This window comes from Gymnoscopelus microlampas (assembly GCF_963454915.1).
Source record: "Gymnoscopelus microlampas genome assembly, chromosome: 24".
Taxonomy (NCBI): Eukaryota; Metazoa; Chordata; class Actinopteri; order Myctophiformes; family Myctophidae; genus Gymnoscopelus; species Gymnoscopelus microlampas.
Window position 1 is genome coordinate 35,461,378 of NC_139961.1, and position 22,726 is coordinate 35,484,103.

The 22,726-nt window shown below is 44.1% G+C and overlaps 1 protein-coding gene across 1 annotated transcript in view; it reads right to left on the reverse strand.

The window, feature by feature from the left end:
* Positions 1 to 22,726, reverse strand: part of LOC311040886 (bone morphogenetic protein receptor type-2-like) — a 40,968-nt gene that overhangs the window by 16,256 nt on the left and 1,986 nt on the right. Inside the window, exons 2-3 of the mRNA XM_084051267.1 lie at positions 4,133 to 4,321; positions 1,049 to 1,228 (exon numbers count right to left, since the gene is read on the reverse strand). Of these exons, the coding sequence (XP_083907393.1) occupies positions 1,049 to 1,228; positions 4,133 to 4,321 (369 nt within the window). The remainder of the gene's footprint in view (positions 1 to 1,048; positions 1,229 to 4,132; positions 4,322 to 22,726) is intronic.

Here is a 22,726-nt window from a genome sequence, read left to right on the forward strand (position 1 = left end):
TCGGATTTGAACTCGGGGCGTTGCGGCTCACAAGGATCACATGGTCCGTGCACTAACTTGCTGAGCCACCAGGCACCCGGAGATCGTTGTCTTTGAAGCATGCCGTTGAATTGCTGCCATTGTGTGCAGCTACCGCATGGAACAACCTTGAAACTTGACACTTTGCTCGCTCACTGCTCAGTGAATGACTGGTGGGGATGGTGACGCTGGCCTGGCTGTTAAACAGACCATAGAATAACTAGCTAGCTCTCCAATGGTTTTTCAATACTCAGTACAGGCTTTAATGAGCAAAGACTTGAATTGAATTGAATTTTATATCTTGGCAGCTAAGAGCGCCTGTGGAATAGGTGCATATAGAAAAGGTTGCCAAATTGTGTAGGAAAAGAGTGGAACGAGAGCCAATTAATGTGGATTTAGCACATTTGAATGTGGGTTACAATGAAACTATGTTGTACGTGAAGAAAAACATTCCCTCCCGCAGTCCATCCATGGCCTTTATCAATTTAAATTCCTTTCTTAATAAAAGGAGTAAGTCAAGTCATTAAGTTAGTTATGAGTGCCTTCTTAAGGATGCAATGTAGCGCATGTGACTGTGTGCCTGTACATGTATACACAGTGTATTTAAATATATAACCACCAATGTACAGCTGTGTGCTTGCGTCTGTGCATGAGACATGAGTGTAAACATATACAGAATAACTAGAGCAGCTAGTGTGTAAATAGCTCGACTGTAAATACGTCTGCAGACCTATGACTGTGTGAGTGTGTCTCCAAGACATGACTCACCACGAAAGTATGTCTGTGAACATTCCATGTGTATGTCTGTGTTTGTATATCGCTGCTGTCGTGTGGCTTTTATAAACACTGCAACAATCAAAAGCATTAGCAAGAGCTTATGACTAAATAATAACTCCATTGGAACACAGGTTATTTTTTTCCCTGTTTCTTATAAAGTAAAGGTTTTGGACACCCGAAAGCGACAATATTTGTGTGTGTGTGTGTGTGTGTGTGTGTGTGTGTGTGTGCGCATGCATGTGTGCGTACGTACATGGTGGCTGTGCTGTGGTGGGGCTGGGCGGGGGGAAATCCTCCGTGAAGTTGACGTTACACATGTCGCTGCCGCAGCAGCAGAAGTGGTACGTTCCGTTCTGGATCTGAGGCGGCAGGTTGGTCACAACGCAGCGGTCACCACGACACTCCTGCTGGTCGGCCAGATGGGGCCAGCAGCCTGACGGAATGGAGAGGACAGGGTTATTATAGTTGACTAACAACAAAATAATAAACTAGAATTGAAACTAAAATAATAACGGGCCTTTACAAAAATGTACGGTAACTAAATGAAACTGTATTGTGTGTTTACAAAAAAAACTAAAATCAAAGAGAAAATCATGTCCTTTTCTTAATGGCGAAAATAGCACAAGTACAAGCTCACTGAGCTTCTGGATCAGGGGTTTTCAACAGGTGGTCCATGGACTACTGGTGGTCCGTTGAGGTGCATGGTTGCATGTGGTCCCTGACCATGCATTTAGTCATGTAGGAAAGTGAAGATTTTTTTATTTATTTTCTTCCACAGCACAGTGCATGATGATGCATCAATGTTGTCAGTTACTGGGAAGTCGGATGTCAAGAAATTCCACAGAAAGGGGAGTTAGAATCTCAAGAAGGGAAGGGGCACGGTGGCGCAGTCGGTAGCGCTGTCGCCTCACAGCTAGAAGGTCCTGGGTTCGATTCCCGCCGGGGACGCTGTGGGCGCTGGGGGCGTGTCTTCTCCTCCGCGTCACCAGCGCCCATACCCTAGGTGGGGTTGGCGAAAGGGCCCACTCTGTGTGGAGTTTGCATGTTCTCCCCGTGTCTCCTAGGGTAGTTAATACCCTCACAAAAACATGTAGTAATCCTGGTCACTATACGGCCTCCCCCTGGTCAGCCGGGGCGCCTGATGGAGGGGAAGGGAACTGGTTGGAATAACGTGTTCCTTCCAAGCGCTACGTCCTACCGGGGAAACTCCCCCCTGTCGGGTGAAAAGAAGGTCAGTTGGCTCTCATGCACTGAAGGAGGCATGAGCTCGGCCCTGGCCTCCCTAGGCTGGTGGGGGGAGTGTAGTGCCTAGGATCACTTAGCAAATTGGCACCGGGTGAAAAAAGGGTTACAAAATCGTGGGATAAAAATTATAGAAAGAAAAAAAGAATCTCAAGAAGGGGAAGTGTACCAGATTGTCTGATTGAGTCATCATCATTAGGAAATGTGCCCATATAATCACACTCACTCATACATAAGATACAAATCAATATATCAATTAACATAAGTTTAATGGAAGGTTGGATAAGAGAATGGAATAAGGGTAACCTTGGGATAGGAATAGATCAGTGGTTCTCAACCTTTTATTTTTATTTTGCTTTGCTCTGGACCCCTCGTATATTTCAGTTAAATAATGCATGGGCTTGATATAATTTGTTGCACATAGTATTGTGCAACGAATGAAATCAAGCCCTTAACAGTCATTATTAACAGAGGTATTTTATTTATGTATTTACATTTTAAAACATTTTCCCATGGACCACTAGTAGTCCATTGGTTGAGAAACAGTGGGATCACTATAGACATGGGATGCATTAAGTGTTACCAAAGCACTAATCTTAGCCCATATCCCCTCCAAAGAGAATGGTGGTCCCCAGGTTGATTCTTGGTCAGGGTGGTGGTCCCTGGTTCATAATCATCAGTTCTAGATGACTGAGCTTTTAAATCTGCTATTTTCACTATATTTCTGAGCTTTATCAATCTTGCCCCTGACTACCCCATATTACAATAACAAAACAACACAAAGAATAAGAAAAAATCTACTAAAACTAGCCTTTTTAACAACAAAAAAAGTACACTAGCAAAATGAATGAATCAAAACTAAACTGACATTGGAAACTAAATGTGAAAATGAAATAAAAGCAGAATGGTGGCTTAAAAATGCAATGAAAAGAGGGTTTCTCTGAGCGTGTATGTGTATGTATGAAACATCATGTGATATGGCGTGTCTGACTTGCATGCATCGTTTGCATCATTTATTGGGAAGCATCGGCCTGCTCCGTTTGATTCAGATTCAGCATATGACTAGCTAGCGGCACTGGGCCGTCAACCTGTCACTCGAAGCACGGTTGGAACACAGACAGGGGTTTCAGCGTAGATGGGAGATGGCAGATCAAATAAGTTGAAATTCTTTGTAGATATGAAGCCAAAGATGCCTTCAGAAGGTTTATTGCACTTGCACTATGCCAACAGGATCTTAAGCCAATGGAGTACGTCCTTAAGCGCAGCATGTGATGTATTAGAGCAAGAAATTATTTTGCTGCACTTTTAGTGCCTTGTCGCCCTGTTGCCCGTTTCCAACGACATCATTCTAAATCAAATGAAATCACTCTTGCAGGTTATAGCCATTTTCCTCCCAATGGGATAGGGTCAGAATTTTACAATTGGTCACTTAATGTGAGGTAATAATGGCGAGCCATTAAAAAAGTAGATAAAAATTAACAATGAGCTCCTCTATAATTACTACAAACTACAGGACGTCCTCAATTATAATGTACTGTAATGCAATCCTGTCACTGTGCGAATAGGGTCTAGGACCAATTCAGTTTAATTAAACTAATGCATGGTTGTCCCCGACGCCCTTCCTTTCTCATCCTTCCTTTTATTCGCTGTCAGTCTCATCCTCCGCCAGGTCTCCCTCATCGTTATGGAAAGCCCATAGGGTCATAATTCTTACGTTTAAATATATACTATATTAAGATTTAATTATTATGGCCCCTACGTGCATTCAATTCATGGTGAGAGCATTCCATTTACTCTTTAGTTTTGGTTGACTAAATTTAAGAATTTAGTCGACTAAATCTACATTTTCGGAGCACAACCAAGCATAAAATGACGTGTCTTCGTTCTACTGGATCTCTTCTCCACTAGTCCCTCCCTAAGATTTAGTGTAGCTTTTATTTGTTGACGAAATCATCAGCATATTTAGTCATAGTTGTCATCATAGCTTAGTTTTTAGTTTCCGTTTTTCGTTTTTGTTTAGTTTTCGTCGGTGAAAAAAGGTAGCCGACGACATTTTCCGTCATAGTTTTAGTCGACAAAATTAACACCGCCGCACCTTGTTTGACCAGGTGCACATCCCCAGGCGGACTCTTCTCCCACAGGCCGTAGCAGTGGCTGCCCTTGTCGCAGCTGACCGAGTTGTTCTCCGGCGAGATGCGCCCCTCGTCCCCCGGCGGCACCCGGTCCACATCGGACTGTTGCTGCCGGTCCATAAACGCACACACTCTCTCCTCGCCCTGGGTTGCTGTGGAGATAAGGAGAGGTGGAAGAGTTATCGTCAAGTCATTACAAAGTCTCTTACAAGATGCTTTTCAACAAAGTCCCGTTAACAGACAGGCAGGTATATGAGAAATGTAAGATAGGTGGGCTATGCTGGTACTGTGTGTGTGTGTGTGTGTGTGTGTGTGTGTGTGTGTGTGTGTGTGTGTGTGTGTGTGTTTTTTTAGCTTGGCTTTGATCATTTGTATTCATCACTTCATGCCCTCTTGTTGTTGATGTAGCACCGCAGTGCTCCCTTCACAGCAAAACACTCTCAGACAAAAATGGACAATTTAGATGATAAAATCAAATCTGAAAATCTAACCCTTTTGAAATGAAAAATAAATGTAGAGGCGCATGCATGGTTGTGCATGCACACACACACACACACACACACACACACACACACACACACACACAACAAAGTAACTGTTTCTGCACCAGTCTTCACTCACAAGCACGCACGCACACAAAGGCTGCTTTCAACTGCAGCTGGTGCTCTGAGTCAGAACAGATTTTAAATTAAATAACAATTATATTAAACAGGCACAATAACTGCAGAAAGTGAGAGGTGGGATGCTATACGGCGGAGCAATCAGTGAACTGTGCAGCTGTCATGCACAGGTGATTGAGCCTAATCTATGACTCAGCGGAAAAGTGTCCTGCAACAGGTCCCTCAACAAAAATGGTGTAATTAGTTTCAAGGCAATTTAACGACAATTTTACGCCGGCTGAACAATAAATTATGCTTTAGCGTGGTGTGTGATGCTGGTCCTGTGTACTGTTGACACACTGGTGTGTCACCACTTAACACATCCACAAGCAATGGCAGTTTCATCTTCCAGCGGCGACGGTGTGGAGCAGGTGTGGATGGATTCACATGCATGCACAGGCGCACACACACACTTACATGTGACTTCTCTGTGCTTTGTGACCAATATCTTAACTCTTAACTAAACTTCAGGAAGATCGGTTCAGTAGACACATTATACAAATATATGTATATTCATTTACCTGGGACAATGCACATCAATCAACAGCTAAAGTACTACCGATATCTGTGAGGACTGGATTGTGTGACCACAATCAATCCCCAAATTCTTCTTCTTCACCTTATCCCTGACCAGTACGGATGTTATAACCTGTACCTGCCCTAACTTTAAAATAATGATAATTCTAACCATAACCTTCAAGTACACCAGTCGAGACACATCAACATCATTTTATTTCCTGTTATCGAATGGGGACTTTTGGTCCTCACAAAACCACTCACTTCCACAGATAGACAGACGGAAACCTCCAGCTACTCTTCTGCGTAGACCTACCATCAGCCTGTTAAAATAACATGTTGCCGTACTGCTGAAATTGCTAGAGTTGCCATGACAACTCCGTAATACCTGCACTAGCCTGTTATGTGGTGCTACGTTTGTGTTGTTGTTGCAGGGCGGGCCAGCGAACAGCAAAGACATATGGAGAGAGATACGAGATGTTATAAAAGAAATACAAATGACAGAGCTGTAATGCACAGTAAGTGTACTGTGACTGAGGCCATTGCAAGGACAATTGCATATTATGCAGTTGTGTAATAAAAAAAAATATGTATTTGATTTTTTGTTTGTAGAGAAAGATTCCCATTGAAATAAATCCTACTCCTACATTGAGAGAGGGCAGAGCTGAAGATGGGTGAGAAAGAGAGAGAGAGAGTGAGAGAGCGAGAGAGATAGAGAGAGAGAGGGGGGGAGAGAGAGAAGGAGAGAGAAAGACATTGCTGACATGTCATGAAGAGCCATTCAGTAAAGGTGAGAAGCCGGAAAGCCGTGTGAGTCCGCATCTCATTCCACTGTGTCACGCAAAGCCCTTCGGTAGACTTTCAATCACTAACACAGGATTCTAGATGTAAGCCGTAAAGCCCAATTTGATTTGGGGTTCGGTTTCTCGCAGGTGAACAGCCAGGGAGACAAGACAGAATAGTGGAGGTAGAATGATGCCGTTACCAATAACACAAAACATAATGCATTTATTTATTTTATTGTTGTTTATGGCAAATATGAACATTGGGTCTCCGTTTACTACAGAAAAACTTCACTCAAGCAGTCGGCTGAGTGACGTTACTTCCCCACTCAGACTGCACATTTCCATCTATAGCAAAGATCTTAAATACAGGGTCCCCACACATTTTTAGCAATGAATTTCCAAAACTTTTCCAAAACATTTCCAGAATATTTAGCCCAATTTCCAGGCCTATATAACAATCATTCGGCGCAATAACGTGTCTCTTACTCCTATGTAGAATGCCCAAAGATAGGCAGTGTAGCAAAAATAAAGTTTTAGACATACATTAGGCTGCCGTCACACAGCCCGTTCGGCGAAAAACTACTTATGTTACATATTTCGTGTAATATTATTCATGTTTATGAAAATGTTTTGTTTTAACAAAATCAATAGGCAAAAACAATGCATAGCCAAATATTTTTCCAGGACCCTTGATAAATTCCAGGACCTTTGATGATGTTTGATCAATTTCAAACCTTTTCCAGTACTGGATTATTCTTTTTTTAATTTCAAAATATTTCCAGGAATTTCATGACCGTGGGGACCCTGTAAATAGATCTTAGGCATATGACAGAACTGGATTTAATTTGTTTCCTGTGACGGTGGATTGGATATGGGATCATACAGAGCACTGCTGGACTAGGCCTGAATCCCACCTTTTCCTCTTGTGCCTCCCCTTCCCAGGATTCTAGAGGAAAGACACGAGGGTGTGGATTTCCTGTTTTAAACACAAAACATGACACAGTCTAATAACGGTGTGGCTTCCCTGTGCATTCTGTAGCTATGGATATGGACAGCAAGTTACTGGGTTCGCAGTTTGTGAACGAAGCGCCATTGATGTGCTAATGAACTAACGTGTACTTATTAAAGTGAGGTGAGCTGTGACTGGCGTGGCGTAGCTGGCTAGTTCGCAGTGATTGGTCTACTTTTCTGGTGAATGGCATAGCAGCGTCAGCAGAGATGTGTGGTTCACTGTGAATGGTCTACTTAAGTGGGGACAGAGATCCCGATCAGACTTTTTCTAAACACCTGGCCCCTCCAGCGCGATGGCGTGAAATATAGGGCTTTCCATCACTGCCGGCTGTCAGCCAAACAGCTGACGACTCAATTGAGTCCAGCCGGGTACTTTATAATATTCATTGTTGATTGTAATAAAATACAGCACAACCTTTTTGTGCTGTACATTGTTCTAATGGACTCTGCATGTGCTGTACATTTATGACCACTAATCTAGAGAAACTTGCCTATGATTCCCACCCCCACATGCAGTATGTGTGTGCGTGGGCGAGTGCGATGTGTGGGAGTATATACAAGAATTGTATTATGACACAGAAAGAGGACGTGCTCATCACAGGCAAAAAAACAGTAGTAGCAACTTGACAACCTAAGTATTATAAAGATATTGAAAGAGAAGGCACTTACAGTGTTTACATTTTGTATGTCACAACCACATATATTCACATAGTAGAAATTAAGTTTAGCCAAAATCTTGCCTGTAAACTATTTTCAAGTGACATATAGGTGAGAAGAGAACTGATCAGGACTCAAGTAGGTGTGATTTAAAAAATGTATAGATATTTACAGACTGTATAAGGCTGTAAATAGGCACAGGATTAATTGAAAACACATACATTTTGTTGAGGGACATGTTGCAGGACATTTTGCCACTAAATGTGTCATTTACAATCAGGTAACAAATTAATTAAAATATCCAATAATTAAAATCAGTGTATATTATGGAATAGTGGTATCAGAATGTGCCAGAAGCCAACACATTTGGGCTTAAATGGGCAAAAGGTTCTCTCTCGACCCACTACCTGGCTACTTTTTCTCATTCCTACTCCATCCATATCCTTGTGGAAAGCCCTGTAAAGTGTTGTGTGTCACTGTTCATGCCTGGTACATATACACAACGGTTTAGGCAGTTTATCATTGCTCTTCCAGTCCTAAAGGGTATCCAATAACAATTAGGCAACTAGGAATCTCAGGAGGCTTAATTTCAGGATGCCCTCATGACTTTTCACTGAGATTTTGCACATTTCGTATTGATCCATGAGTCCGCCTCATTGTGGTGGCCGATCAATGTGAGAAACAAAGACAATAGAGAACAAGCAGCTACTTTCTGCTACTTTTACTTGTTGCACTTGGAGAGCAGCGTGGTTATACAACAAAGAAGGTATTAGGTTTTAAAGTGTGCCCAAAATACAATTAATAATAATTGTGCACAAGAACCAACATTATTTTGTTGAGTCAAAAAAAACTATTTAAACAATACAGGTTGACTGTAGGTTGACTTCAGTGAGACTGATTCTCGTGTACATGGTTACAATACATTACAATACCGTGGAACAAAAACAACCACCAAGAACTAGCCAAGTTTATTAGCCTACAACACAAGAGTGTTTGCTGCGGAGAGATAGAGCCAGAGAGAAAGAAAGCGCTCGTATGTGAAAATGAGAAGTGTGTGTATAGCGGTCATGTATGGCAATGAGAGACAGACAGTAATAGTGAGGGTCGCCCTCAAAGCTCATGTTTGGGTATGCAGCAGCCTATGTCGTGAATAATGGCCGATAGGAGGAATACGCTGTGCTAGCTTGTTTTCTGATCCGTCTCTCTCGCTCCACCTCTCCGCTGCACTCTGGCCGTGCCCTGCCCAAGGTCGAGCCAGTCTGTGTGGGCAGAGAGTGTCGTGGTGGGATGGTAGCTTTGCTGGGCACAGAGCCAGGCAGCTCCTCTTCCCCCTACCCCTCCCCTCCTCTCCCTTCTCCTCTCCAACCTCCTCCCCTCTGATACCACAGTCAATCCTGTTCTGCTGTGGGCCCAGGCTCCCTTCGAAAGGGAGCTGCCAACTGTTTGCAGTACAAAAAAAAAGGAATTTAAATAGAAGCAGTGAGTAGTCATGGAGTGCAAGGGTGAGAGCCTTAGGTTCCTAAGGGATTCGTGCAATATAATGGGAAACTCGGTACCCTCCAGAAAACCCCAGGAGTGCGATTTGGAAAACATTTCAGTTCCTGGACTGTAAATTAAATCTACTGTCTGTAATTACATTGTAATCTAGAGGTGTGACTCTTCACTGGCCTCACGATTAGAATTGATTGTGATTCACCGGTTACCGATTAGATTATAAATGCATCACCATATATTACTGCACGTGGCTACTTTTTCATCAGTTCATGGCTACGTCAAGGGTTTTCAACTGATTGTGAACCAGGGACCACCACCCTCACTAAGAATCAACCTGGGGACCACTGTTGTGTTGGGTGGGGATATGAGCTAAGATTAGTGCTTTGGTAACACTTGCTATGCATCCCATGTCAACATCCCACTGTTTCTCTACCAATGGTCCACGGACTACTAGTGGTCCATGGCATAATTAGGTTAGGAGAACCACTGAACTATTCTATTCCTATCCCACGGTTACCCTTCTATTCTCTTACTTTATCCAACCTTCCATTAAACTCATGCTAACTGATTTACTGATTTGTATCTTATGTATGAGTAAGCAGACACATGAAAGTATATGGGCACATTTCCTAATAATGATGAATCAGGCAATCTGGTACACTTCCACTTCTTGAGATTCTAATTCCCTTTTCTGTGGCATAGTCAGGGACCGCATGCAATACCTTCACGGACCACCAGTGGTCCACGGACCAGCTGTTGAAAACCCCTGCTGTACAGTATGAACTAATTTATTTTATTTTTTTAGTGCATTTAACACAATGTCCATATAAACAATCCCCTTCAAACATAAATGTCTTAACATTAAATTAAATTGTAAACAAACATTAAATTGGTGAACCAAAATAAATGGTATTGGCCTAGCCTACCTATAAAATGTTCAGTCCTCAAAAACAAAACATAAATCCTTCTGCAGTACTTTTACAAATGCACTTGTAATAACAACAAAATAAGATTTTCACATAGCAGCTCTGATGTTGCGTTCACACTGGCAGCTACAGAAGATACAAAGCGACGCAGCATATCTGTGGCCAAGCTGCTATTGACGTTGACGTCAAGCATGCGTCTGACGAGTGATACAGTGAAAAAAGCCTTTTAACCCATTAAGACCTGAGGCCGATTCTACAAATGTCTTCTAAATCCTAACAGTTCTCTGAAAAAATAATGCAGTGCTCAAACTTTTTTATGTCAAGGACCCCAAAAATGATATGCATTTGCCCGTGCCCGTCGGGGGTCACAGCCTGAAAAGGTTGAGAATCACTGCACTTTAGTACCAGGAACATGCCTGCACTACCACCTCAACCTGTGACTGACTGGCTCACTGAAATGATAGCATGACCCACTGGTGCAGAGCTGCCAATTAACCAGCTTAATGCTGAGAGTGTGTATGTGCAAGGCACACACAAAACGCAAACATGGAGGCAAACAGTCAGGCACGCACACATAAATAGAAAGCTCATACGCACACAAAATGAATGGAGACCAAAAACGTAATGTAAGTCATTCTTACTTTTGCCTACTAAAGGGTGAAAAGGCATTCTAAACCTTATCCAACTTTGAGCCCTGTAAACAGCAGCAGGTTAAAAGATGGGGATGGCAGTCAGGTCATTCTGTCCATCCCACTCTGTCCCAAACAACATTATCTTGAAAACTACTGGCTCGATTGCCTTAGAATTTGCTGTGGACTTCATGCTCCCCAGAGGATGAATCATACTTTAGGTGACGTAATGTCCCTTCATCTACCACTATTTAGGGTACAATTCGTACTTGCACACTATGTACTGTATTATAAAAAATAAATTTTAAATGCCCGATTGCTGTGAAACTCGCCGATCATGTTCCCTGGAGGATGCCCCCCCCCCTAAAAACAATCAATGGTTAGATTGTTCATTCGCCAACCCCCCGAACCCTAATAAAAGGCTTTAGGGCCAGCCCTATGTCATACTACAGAGTTTAGATTTGGTACCGACTGAGCCGGGGACGCTGGCGTAGCGGTCTGGGCACCTAGGCTCCAAAGTGGCCTGACAGCGCGTTGTGGGTTTGAGTCCCGATCCCGACGGCCTTTGCTGCATGTCACTCCTCATCTCTCTCCCCATTTCCTGTCAATCCACTATCCTATCAATAAAGGCATAAAAAAGCCCAAAAATAATAATAAAAAAAAATTGGTACCGACTGACCGAAGATATTTTTCCAGTACTGAATAGAACCAAAGCAGTTCAGTCGGTGCCAGAAAAGGAACACATTTTGGTATGGGTTAGGGTTTTAGGACTTTGGTGACCCCATGGCCTTTACTCTAGTGCCACCCTTTGACCAACATTTCCAGTTGAGCACAGCCTATATGGGCTGCTAGCGGAGCTTTTAGGCTCTTGCTCTAGTTTATTGGTATTTGTGACAAAAAAAGACAGAAGTGAATAGAGAGTCATAAATGGAATGGAATGGAATGGAGTTCAAAAAGCCACAGAACCACAAGTTGGCTCTCAGGGTCTGTGCATTTTACGGATAGTCAGCCAGGCACCCTGGTAGTTGATCTTCATTGGTCTTTCACCCCACAATTCTCAGCCATGATTTGTTCTCCCACAGCGTTTGGAGTTTCTTGGGGCTGGTTTGTGGTTGGCTGCCAATGTCCAATCGGCTGAGCCGGGCTCTCTCCCCAGTTGCGTTTCTGTGAAGCGTGCTGTGTGAGCTCGGCTCCCGCTGCAATGTTGGATTGTGGGTCAGAGTGTGCCTGCACAGCCAGTGGAGCGAGGGAGATTTGAGCAAGAGAGATGGAGAGAGATAAAGACAGGGATAGACTAGAGAGAGAGAGAGGGAGAGAGAGAAAGATGCAGAGACAGACGGGGAGAAATGGAGGAAGGGAGGGAGAGAGACTCAGCCACCATATCACAAGGTTCCAGGGTAGTTTTCCTCTCAGATTGTTCACTGGGTGAGAGCAGGAACCGCTGTGTGTTTACCCATGGCCCAGTTATTTGCTAATCTCTCACCCCTCCAAAACACCCCCCCCCCCCCTCCCCTCCCTTGGCCTTCAGTGAACACCCTCCATCCAGCCTCACTACCGAAAACCATCTACCCGTCTTTCTCTCCCTCTCTCTCTGCTTCTTCTCCTGCCAAACCCATGGGAGCTGTGCAAGAAACACACACACAGAGTAGCCTGGAGGACTTGATTAAAAGAATCATTCACTGTGCACTGCTTCCAACCCTGTGTTCTAAACATGAAAGATGGATACAGAGAAGGAAGGAGAGCCAGGGGGGGGGCTCCGTTACAGGCAGACAGATAGTTCATGGTAAAATGTTTAAAATGAAGGATCCATCATTAATGCTTGCGATCATTGGGTTGGGAGGCGGCAGGCCTGGCTGCTGTCTGGGTGGATGCATGTGTTGCTGAGGTGGGACGAGGTGGGGGATTGCGGACGTTATTTGCTTTCCAAGTCACACCCCGATCGAGTTTAAAAGCAGAGCGACTTTAATCTGGCTCCATCTGTTGCCCCTGGAACCCCCCTTACCCCGCCACAAATTCCCTCCATACCCCCTCCTCACAACATGCAGCCTGCGTCTGTCTGGGTCTCGTACAGTTATGCTAATCCTGAGGCTTACACTGGCCAGGCCAGGGCTAAAGGCCTCCGCCGTGATTGACTGCAATGCACTGACCCCCCCCAAAAAAAACACTTACCCACCACAACTTTCCCAAATATACGATCAAAACAAATACGGCACAGTGACCTATATGGTGAATGGGTGTGTGGGGGTGGGAGTAAATAATAATGTCAGATTAGTGTGTGTGTGTGTGTGTGTGTGTGTGTGTGTGTGTGTGTGTGTGTGTGTGTGTGTGTGTGTGTGTGTGTGTGTGTGTGTGTGTGTGTGTGTGTGTGTGTGTGTGTGTGTGTGTGTGTGGGGGGGGGGGGGGGGTTTATGCCACCATGTCCTTGTTGAATGTGAACACACGTACTGCTAAGGCAGGCCGATTCCCCTGTTGAAACATCAGCATTAAATAAAGCCACCATATGCTTGCGCTATAGGGCTTTTCATCCATCGCTGGCCCATCATTTGTGAGCATTATATGGATATTATGGTCACCATGAACCAAGGGTACCCTGCTGCTGCTCTGTCAAAACAGAACCCTTCCAGGTCCATTTTCTAGCATTAAAACATTGCTGAGGACTTTGCTGTGTACTAGAATTCTACTTTCTATTTTCTATCAAGGACAAGATGTGGTTCAAATATTCACAGATGTGACCTCGCAGCGATCGAAGGATACAATGCGTGTTTAAGAGAAAGTGCAGTGACCCGCAATGCCCAGGTATATGGAGACACTCCACACAAAATTCCCCTACGCTATTTCTAGGCAGAATATGAAAGCACTCCCACAACAGAAAACTCTTCTTTTTTTTTTCTCCACAGCCCCTCCTCCAGACCCATCATCTCTGTGACTCAAGGAGAATGCTGGCTGCTAATCACAGGCTGTCACTCTCAGTTACCGTCCCAAGGCTGCGCCTTTTGTTTTCTCAAACATCCTCTAATTTCTTTCTCTTTTTTTCTTTCTTTCACCAAACCACAAGCTCGACTGAAGGCTGTTTTATTCCACCCCCACCCCTTGCAACCTCCGACCAGGACAGGTCCTCCAGAAGTACATGAGGCTGCTATTGATTTTTTTAAACGAATGGAGTACATGGTCGAGTGAACTGGGAAGCAAAAGACATTTCTGTTCAGATGTCCAGTGTCTATAGCTATAATTCACCAGATAATGTGATGTGAACTGAAGAACACGATAAAGAAGGTCATGAATATGGAACGGCCGCCGTGCTGATGTTTCCGCTCACCTCCTCAGTCATCTGTCATGTGCACAATTCTTCTGCTAGGTTACTGACAGAGATTAAAGGGATAGACTCTTTGTGTCTCCTACCGGAACCGCTGCCGGTCATCAAATTATTGGCTTAGGGATGCGACAATAACTAAAAAATAACCATGAATTCAGGTCTCCATGGAGTGACTAATCGATAGGAAAAAAAATCATTTTGGGGGTGAACTATCCCTTTAAGGCACAGCACTATTGTATTACATATCTCAAATTTAAGGACTGGTGAGAGATGGAATAGATTTGAACATTTTGCTGATGCCAGTTGGAGCACGGTTGGATCTAAGGTCCTGTAGAATCCTCTCTGCCCTTTTGCTACCTATCTAACTATATAAATGGCGACCAACTTCCGCACCCTCGGTGTCCACACCCCACAGCTCTGTTATCGACTAAACAACGCACCGCCAGACCACATGTCGGCAACTGACTCGCCACGGCGGCCGCGCTGAATTTACGCCTCGCGTAGGGGACATCTCACTGCTAACTACACCTTTTCCACTGCGCAACATAATTAATTCTACTCACCAAATGTCGGACAAAACGGAAGGGGAGGCAGCTTCGGGCCGTTTACCGTGCGCACGACCTCATCACCACAACAGCACGCAGCCGCTGCGGGGTTTTTTTCCTTTTTTTCCAAACTTTTTTTTTGGTCACCATTTTCTCCAGGCACCATTTCTGGTGTAACGTCGGGTGTTTCTTTTCACCAGCCAATCACCTTTCACGTTGCCACGTCCGTTGCCACGTCGCGCTGACGTACGCTAAACAAGCGCTGCCAGCGCACAATGCAAACGAGCCCAAAGGCGCGCAAAAATAAGCCGACCATTGCTTAGACACAAAGTCAGACCTGGCAACGCAGCCTATGCCAATCATGTGTGAGAGATCTACAAGCTATGGGGCAGAGACGCCACCGTATCTTAGCAACAACTACAGCGCTCACTCTCATTGGTCGTGTCACGCTAACAGCAGTCTCCAGACAATGGCATCGCAGACAGCTTGCTGTTACTGCTGTAGCCATCACAGGCAGTTGCAGCACGACGGACAGGGCGCTGTGATAGCTGCCATGTCGCTAACGCTAACCTGGTTGTCATGCCTGCAGCGGCTGTGCAATCACTTTGTCAACAATGCACGTTCGTGTGGTGAATGTCTATATTGCTGCTCAGTTCGTCCATTGTAGATGCTGTATGTTTGTGTGTGTCTTCTGGAGAACTATGGAGCTCCACAGCAACTACAGTAACTAACGTAATGGCAGGACCGCCCCGTGCAACGCATCTTAGGCTGCATTATGGTCATGTAGTAATTTCAGATAATTTCGCTCGGATTACAGCAGTGTTTATCAACCCTTTCACGCCGCCGCCCCCCCCCCCCCCCCAAATACACGTACTTGATCTGGGACCCCCCCATTCTGTTTGACTCCGTTCCACAAGTAAATATTGTGAAAATAGCCGATCTACAAGCTCGACACGCCTCACGTTGAGAGGCTTTGTAAGCTTGGAGATCGGCTATTTCCTACATGATTGCCTCTTTCTTACATTCTTTGCCAATGTGGCCCATGTTTTCATAGCATAGTTTCTTGACTACTTCTGTTGCAGAAATGGCCATTTCCTTTACTTTCGGTTTTTTATTGTCTCCGCCAGGCCGAAAGGCATGGCGCAAGACTATGTTTCACCCCCTGTCCGTCCGTCTGTGATAGCTAATCTCTCACATCGTTGACTTGATCGCAGCAAAATAACAGCCCGATGTGGAGAGTCAGTGAGAGCTGGATAAACTACGTAAAATGTGTCAAAAGGAGTCTGTACGGCTGTCGATAAATGAACACATGACGTCGGTGCGAGAGGACATATTGTGTCTTTTGGACAAACAGCAGCGTGGTGCTCATGTTTGTTGTGTGAAGCAGCTTAATGTCAGAGTGTTTGTGTTGGAGCGCCTCAGTGCGGCTGCAGAGTTCATGTGCAACCTCTTCCAGAGAGACACAGAGACACTAGAAACTCTGCTGGGGAAAAAAAAAATGCTGGGCATTGACTTTCCTATGGACATTGATCTACACACTGCAGGTATATCTGCTACACACACAACATCAAACTACACACTGCAGGTATGATGCAGCGTTTGCATTACAGCCAGCATGCCAGCGTAGTTCCCATATGGTTTCAAGGTGGGCTAAACCATATGGACCCCATGTCAGCAATGTCAGCGGCATCCACTTCACTCCCAACTGCGATGCCCATGCAGGCTATAAGTAGCTTCTACCTGGCCCTTAGCTGGGCCCCAACTACCCATGTTTCTGTGGGACCAAGGCGGGTCCTAACTGGGTTTGCCCATGCAGGCTTTAACTGGGTTCTACCTGGGCCCTAGGTGTACCCTAAGCAACCACAGTGCAGTGCCCATCGCTCCAATTGTTGTGACGTCAGGGCTCTCAATACTGCACATTGGTGGAGGAGGAGGGGCCGCAGGGCGACCGCACACATCGCTGAACCAATGGTAGCCCACGGATGTTTCCTCTGTGGATTTACAATCTGGCCCTCTATGCCACATATCATCCGCACTACAGGGTCTTCACTGACCGAGCCACGGCCCCACTGACCCTCATGACGCTACGCCACTTAAACGTCCGGCAGCATGCGCTGGGTTGCCAGGTTTGCACAGCCTGCGCCAGAAACAAGCAACCACCTTCATGAAAAAAAAAAAAACACCGAAATGGTCCGCAATGTTCCAGGGGTGTCCCCGCGCGTCCCAACACTCCACAGGGGGTCAGTGGACCATCAGGGGGTCCGCGGACCCCCTGTGGACCCCCTGAAACATAACAAATATTATTTCTTCAAATTTTTTCCTTTTTCAAACAAACTTTTCCACAGTTTCACTCCGGCGATTTGGGTCCCCCAATACACACACGGCCACGCTGGGCCCCGTGCGCGGCTGGGGTTGAGGGGGGCGTAGCCCCCCGAAACTCTAGTGATCTATATTAAAGCTTTGGACCGTGCTGGCAGGGGCCCTCCATGGCGGTTCCAAAGTCTAGACCCAAGACCAAAGGTGAATGGGCCCCCTAGCCTTTTAGAATTAGAACTTACCACAGGAGTGCAGCCTGTCATATTACTCATGAAAATAAGTTCAGACTTGTTTTTACTGAGCCAAAATAAAATTATTTTATAAATGTGTGAAAACATCACTAGACTACTGTGATATATTGTAATGATACGGTTATGTTAATATTTACTCAACTGGTTATTTCAGTTTTAGGATTTGTTAAGAACATTGTGAAAAACGTAAATAGTCTAAAGTCAACTGATTTCCCACTCACCATTTGAACTATACATTAGGCTCTGTTACACTGTTTAAAACACAGAGAACAAACTAGGAAACTCGCTATGTAAAAACTGGACTAGCCCGTTTGGTAAAACAAATAAATAAAAGATTCACCACCTCAATGTTTGTGCTGCTTGGATCCATTAGACTAATCCAATTCAGGTGTGCCTGTGCTTGTCACATTGCTATTGATGCTTCCGTTTTCCCTTCCAGTAAACTGAGATTTATTCACAATAACCCCTTTTTTTATTTTAACTCACTTGCAGAAACGACTGGTTCTGGTCTAATCTTTCCTGTAAATCCGTTTATTGCTGCATCTACCACTTAAATAATAATGAACCAACTTCAAAACAACTGTTGTGTTGTAATATGTGATGGCAGTGTGGGGCAGACAGGCCTGCAGGGGTCTACTGTGGCCTCAGTGATGCTGCCGTGAGACAGGCGGCTGTGGGTTTGTCACTAACACAGCATGGGGCACACCAGACATGGCTTCGGGCTTTGGACAAGCAGAGCTAATGAGCAAGCCCACTTTATTCCATGGTATAATAGTACTATGACTAATCCTATTTGCCCCCAGCACTTGGACCCCCCCCTCCCCAAACTCCAGCTTACCTGGGAGAACAGTTCAAAACAGCCCAACGCTGTGGGTTGTGGGTATGACTGTGTGTTGTAAGAGAGATCACATGGTCACCCTTCTTTATTTTTGTCTTAACTGAATCAAATTAGTAGGAACACTAAGAGGGAGACTGCACAGGACAGACAAAATAAAGAACAAAGGCATTTATTATGAAGGGAAAAAACAACTTCTATCAACAATTTAACACTCATTATTGTGTGAAAATGACTGTATAAGAAATAGGCGGCCCGCACTCAAAATTCACTTGAATACTTCGTGTTTATTCCATGTTTAGCAAAGCGAGGAATATTTTTGGCCCCAGTAGAATAGAATCATGTGAATTTTATTGCAGACCTCCTTTTTTCTATTATTATTATTATTACAAAACAAGCCTTAACACATCCTCTCTGGGGCCATAAGTCAAGGGTTTGTCTTTGTAACATTCTACTATCCGGGGACGACTGGTCCATATAATATGTTTAGTATTACATCAATTAGTCAGTGGATATGCGGAGGAGAAGGAAGAGGAAGAAGAAGGGCTGAGGAAGCCGGTAGGTGGAAACTCACTGGCAGCTTGAGATAAATTAGAATAAACGGTAACACAGCCTTTTCATACGGAGAGTGACACTACGTGTGCATACTCGCTTGGATCTGCAGGGTCACATTGCACGCCTCATGTGAATAGATGCGTTTCTAGGTACTGCATAGAAAAAAGTTCAACAAATCTGGCTGCGGGCAGGCATGTTGCGTGAGACAAGCACGGACGTGAGAGTTTCACGGGAGTGCGCTTGCTTGTCACTCCGCCTGTCAGATTGCCCGCGCCTCCCCACCTGAATGCTTGCCTCTCATTGAAAATTAATTACTAGACGCGCCAGTTGCTTCCCGTGTGAAAAGGCCTTAAAAGAGATTAAAATGTATGCAGGTGATGAGAGAACTGCACATAGGGGAGGGGTTAACAAAGATAACAATAAAGTTGAGTGGAGGAGGAGAGGAGAGTGAGACAGAGAGGGAGGGATGGAGAAATAGGGTGAGAACAAAGAGAAAAGGAGAAACAGGGAGTGAGTAGAGTACCAAAAAAATCATAGCTTCAGTTTAGACAGAAGCAACCTACAACCCCCTATCCTCCGTCTAATCATAGAACATCAGTAGCAGGGGCATTACAAAAATTACTTAAATATCACAACTTCATTTTACCCTAATACTGAATTGATTCTCAATCACCTTCCATTGTTAAATAGAGCACATAGCCAGTGTTGCAGTATTCAAATTCATGGTTTAACCTACCATAGTTAATCACACTGAAATTGAGGTCTGCTGTTTATACTATCCACATACAGTAAAAAAGATTGCGATACACTACTGTAATAATATCGCAATGTTAATATGATCGCAATGTATTGATTATTGACCTGTATCATCGTGTGTACCATATCACCAGGTTCTTGCCACTAGCCAGTCCTAATCACCAGAGAGACATCGGAAAATCTCCTTGCTTTGTAGGCTGCAGTATTTTCTTTTTTCAAGCCTTCCTGACATTTTACCAGGGTATACGGTATATGATGGTATGTGCAAAAAGAAAATAATTTAAGCTGTGCTGTCGCCGATAGAACTCATTGTAGCATGTATGACATTGTCCAGCCTACAATTCTGTGTCCAATATGCAATTTGCCTACTACTTAGACATGTTGTTGGGTTTAAATATGTATTGGCCCTCAGAATAATGAATAGCGCCAATAGACATGACTGACACTTGTTGCCGTGGCAGTCTGGCAGATACAGACACATCAGTGGACTGCTGAGGTGCAGGTGCCAGGTGGTAGTGGCAAACTGTTAGTTTAATTAAATATATATATATATTTTCTTTTTTTATGATTCATGCCTGTACTTTTACAGTAAATCATACCTTCAGGATTTCTAAATACCCTGGTATAACCATTTATGTTAATACCACCCAAGCTTACTGCTTTGTTTTAGCTAGAGTTATTGCTATCGGGTGTGTTTATGGTATGTGTAGGAACAATTATCTTAACAGTTGACTTTGTTTTGGAGTATGATATGAAGACAATGACTTCACTGCTATGTGTGTTGCAAATTTGCAATATTCATACTCTGATGTTTAAATGGTGGAACTAACTTCGTGTCACCAGGCTTTCCACATGGAGGAAAGCCTGTTTTTTATTCCAAACTAGCCTGCTCCAACGCTCCTGATTTCGTGTATAGAGGGGCGGGTGTATAGAGGCGCAGAGAGACTGTGCCTGATCCCATTGGTTCACCGATCTGTCCGTCAACCCCCGCCCCGTTAACACAACATTACGAGCGACGCCCACTGCACTCTGGTTGGTTGGGGAAATCCCACTTCCTTATACCCAGGACAGGCTATGGTTGGTCCAGGCTTTTATTTTTTAGCAAAACTAAACAATAAAAGCCTGGAGATCGAGGCTAATTCCAAACTGACCAGTGTGATCCGGTCTAGGCCACGCCTACTCTAGAATTCTAGAAAGTGGTATCCGGTAGTGGCTTCCAATTGGCGCTGCTTTGTTTTTGTTCCCCCACCTGAGTGCCGAATTGAGTAGTCTGTAGTCTCACCAGTCGAACTAGAATACAACATGGATATACCAAACTATTATTATACCAAGTGAAACGAAACGATTATACCAAAAGAAACAAATGATGCGCCTCTGGCCGATTTAAATCATTTTGGAGGCACGCTCCTGGTTTCCGCCTGACTGATGGCTCGAAGTTATATCCACTCTAGACCAGATCAGAAAATTGCAAAAGCAGTTCATCCCAGTCTGTGGTGGTGGAATAGGTAACAATGTGATTACAATACAAGTTTCTGCTACATTTGACATAATGCCTGTATCACCCCCCATGTAGTCACCCACTGCTAGAAAGTATTGGACATTAAGAAAAACATTAGCAGTTAACCACATATTGTTCACTTGCCATGTATTGTGAGGTGGGCTAACCTTATAAATTAACAAACCACCTCTCAATATTCTAACCCAAATTTCAGTTTTCCGCCTTCTGTGAATACTCTCATTAAGCTTGCAATGTTTGATGAAGTTATTTGTATTCACACAATGTATATGTTTTGCTGCAGTGCAGACAATGTTTTTTATTATCAAATGTATCTCCATAGCAAACTGTAAAATGAAACTACTAACCACTAATGTGCCGCCATGGCAACCAAACCTTATGGCATGAATTAGCAGAGGACATCCTATTTACCCAGATTTACACAAGATTTCTTTTAAGCCGAGTGAAATTGTGTTGAAACTGGAGCTGAATGCCGGCCACACAAATAACACAGGTCAAGATGGAAAGTGAACAACAGCCACCAGCCAAATGCTGCTCAATTCTGGCAAATTATTGGTGAATTTCTCTCACTCTGTTTCTTTGGCGAGGTACCAACAACAGGGCACCCTATTATAAATATCTACTTGGTAGTTAATATTGCAAAAAGTATTAGGGTGAAATAAGCAATACACTGTGGCTTGCAGACAATATGTTTGTTTTCTTGCCCTGGGTACAATTTGGGAGCAGCTCTGCCATCTATTTCAAGCACAACAGCAGTGTGTTGATAAATGTGATTAAGAGTGAAGATGAGCATCTCCGTAAAGACACTATTCATGATTGAGTGCCGACTGTTGAAAATAATGAGTCATCGCTATGCCAAACAAGTGTTTTATGGGCAGAGTGCCGCCTGAGGAACGCTAATTTGCCGGTCTGATAAAAGGCGATATTGTCCAAGCAACGATTCTTCAAGATGAGCAACAGCTCAATCTGTGCCATGCAAGACAGGGCTGTGCAATATTGATAACAGAATAATATTACAGCCGTATAGTGCAAATCATCATTGTGGCAGGAAACTGAACATATAGCTTCTTGTACATGGTTTCTACATCAACATGGCGTAGTTCTGTGTAGATGCTGATGCACATGCTTTGAATAATATCAAGTTTTTGTCTAATTAATCTAATTTGCAAGCCAGGTGTTTCTGCACGGCTCCGTAATATCTTGATTAATTTAGATGGACATCTGGAACACCTTTTTTTGTACAGCCCCACGTGACTGGCAAATTGCGGCATCCAAAATGTGCAATTTGGTTGTTTTGTATTGACCTCCCCTACAAATTCATTGTCTCAACATGTACAAATCAGGCAAATCGGGTGCACTGAACGATCCAGTCCAGGTAGTCGACAATGACGCTGTGGGATAGAACATTAAGCTGAAAAGATTCTGTTGGGCTCGCCTCAGGCACAGCACTCTGATGCATGCACCGTTGTTCATGTTCAGCTTGGTGCACACTCTGAAGCGCTTGTTCACACAGTGCCTCCTCCCATTCCCTCTCATATTTTCTGAGATGGAGGATGGGGGTGAGCAAGGGAAGTAGAAAACATAGGCATAAAGTCCCTCCCCTCCACATGCCTTGAGTCATGCCACCTGCAGACTCACGGTGGGTACATTCATCCAAAATACAGTATGCCGTACAAACCAATAAACCCCCCTTCCTTCTAGTGCAATTGTTATTTGGGGTTTCTGACCGCACACCACAGGATGAACTGCACACAGTACACGCACAGAGAAATAATGGACTATTAAGGAGGCCA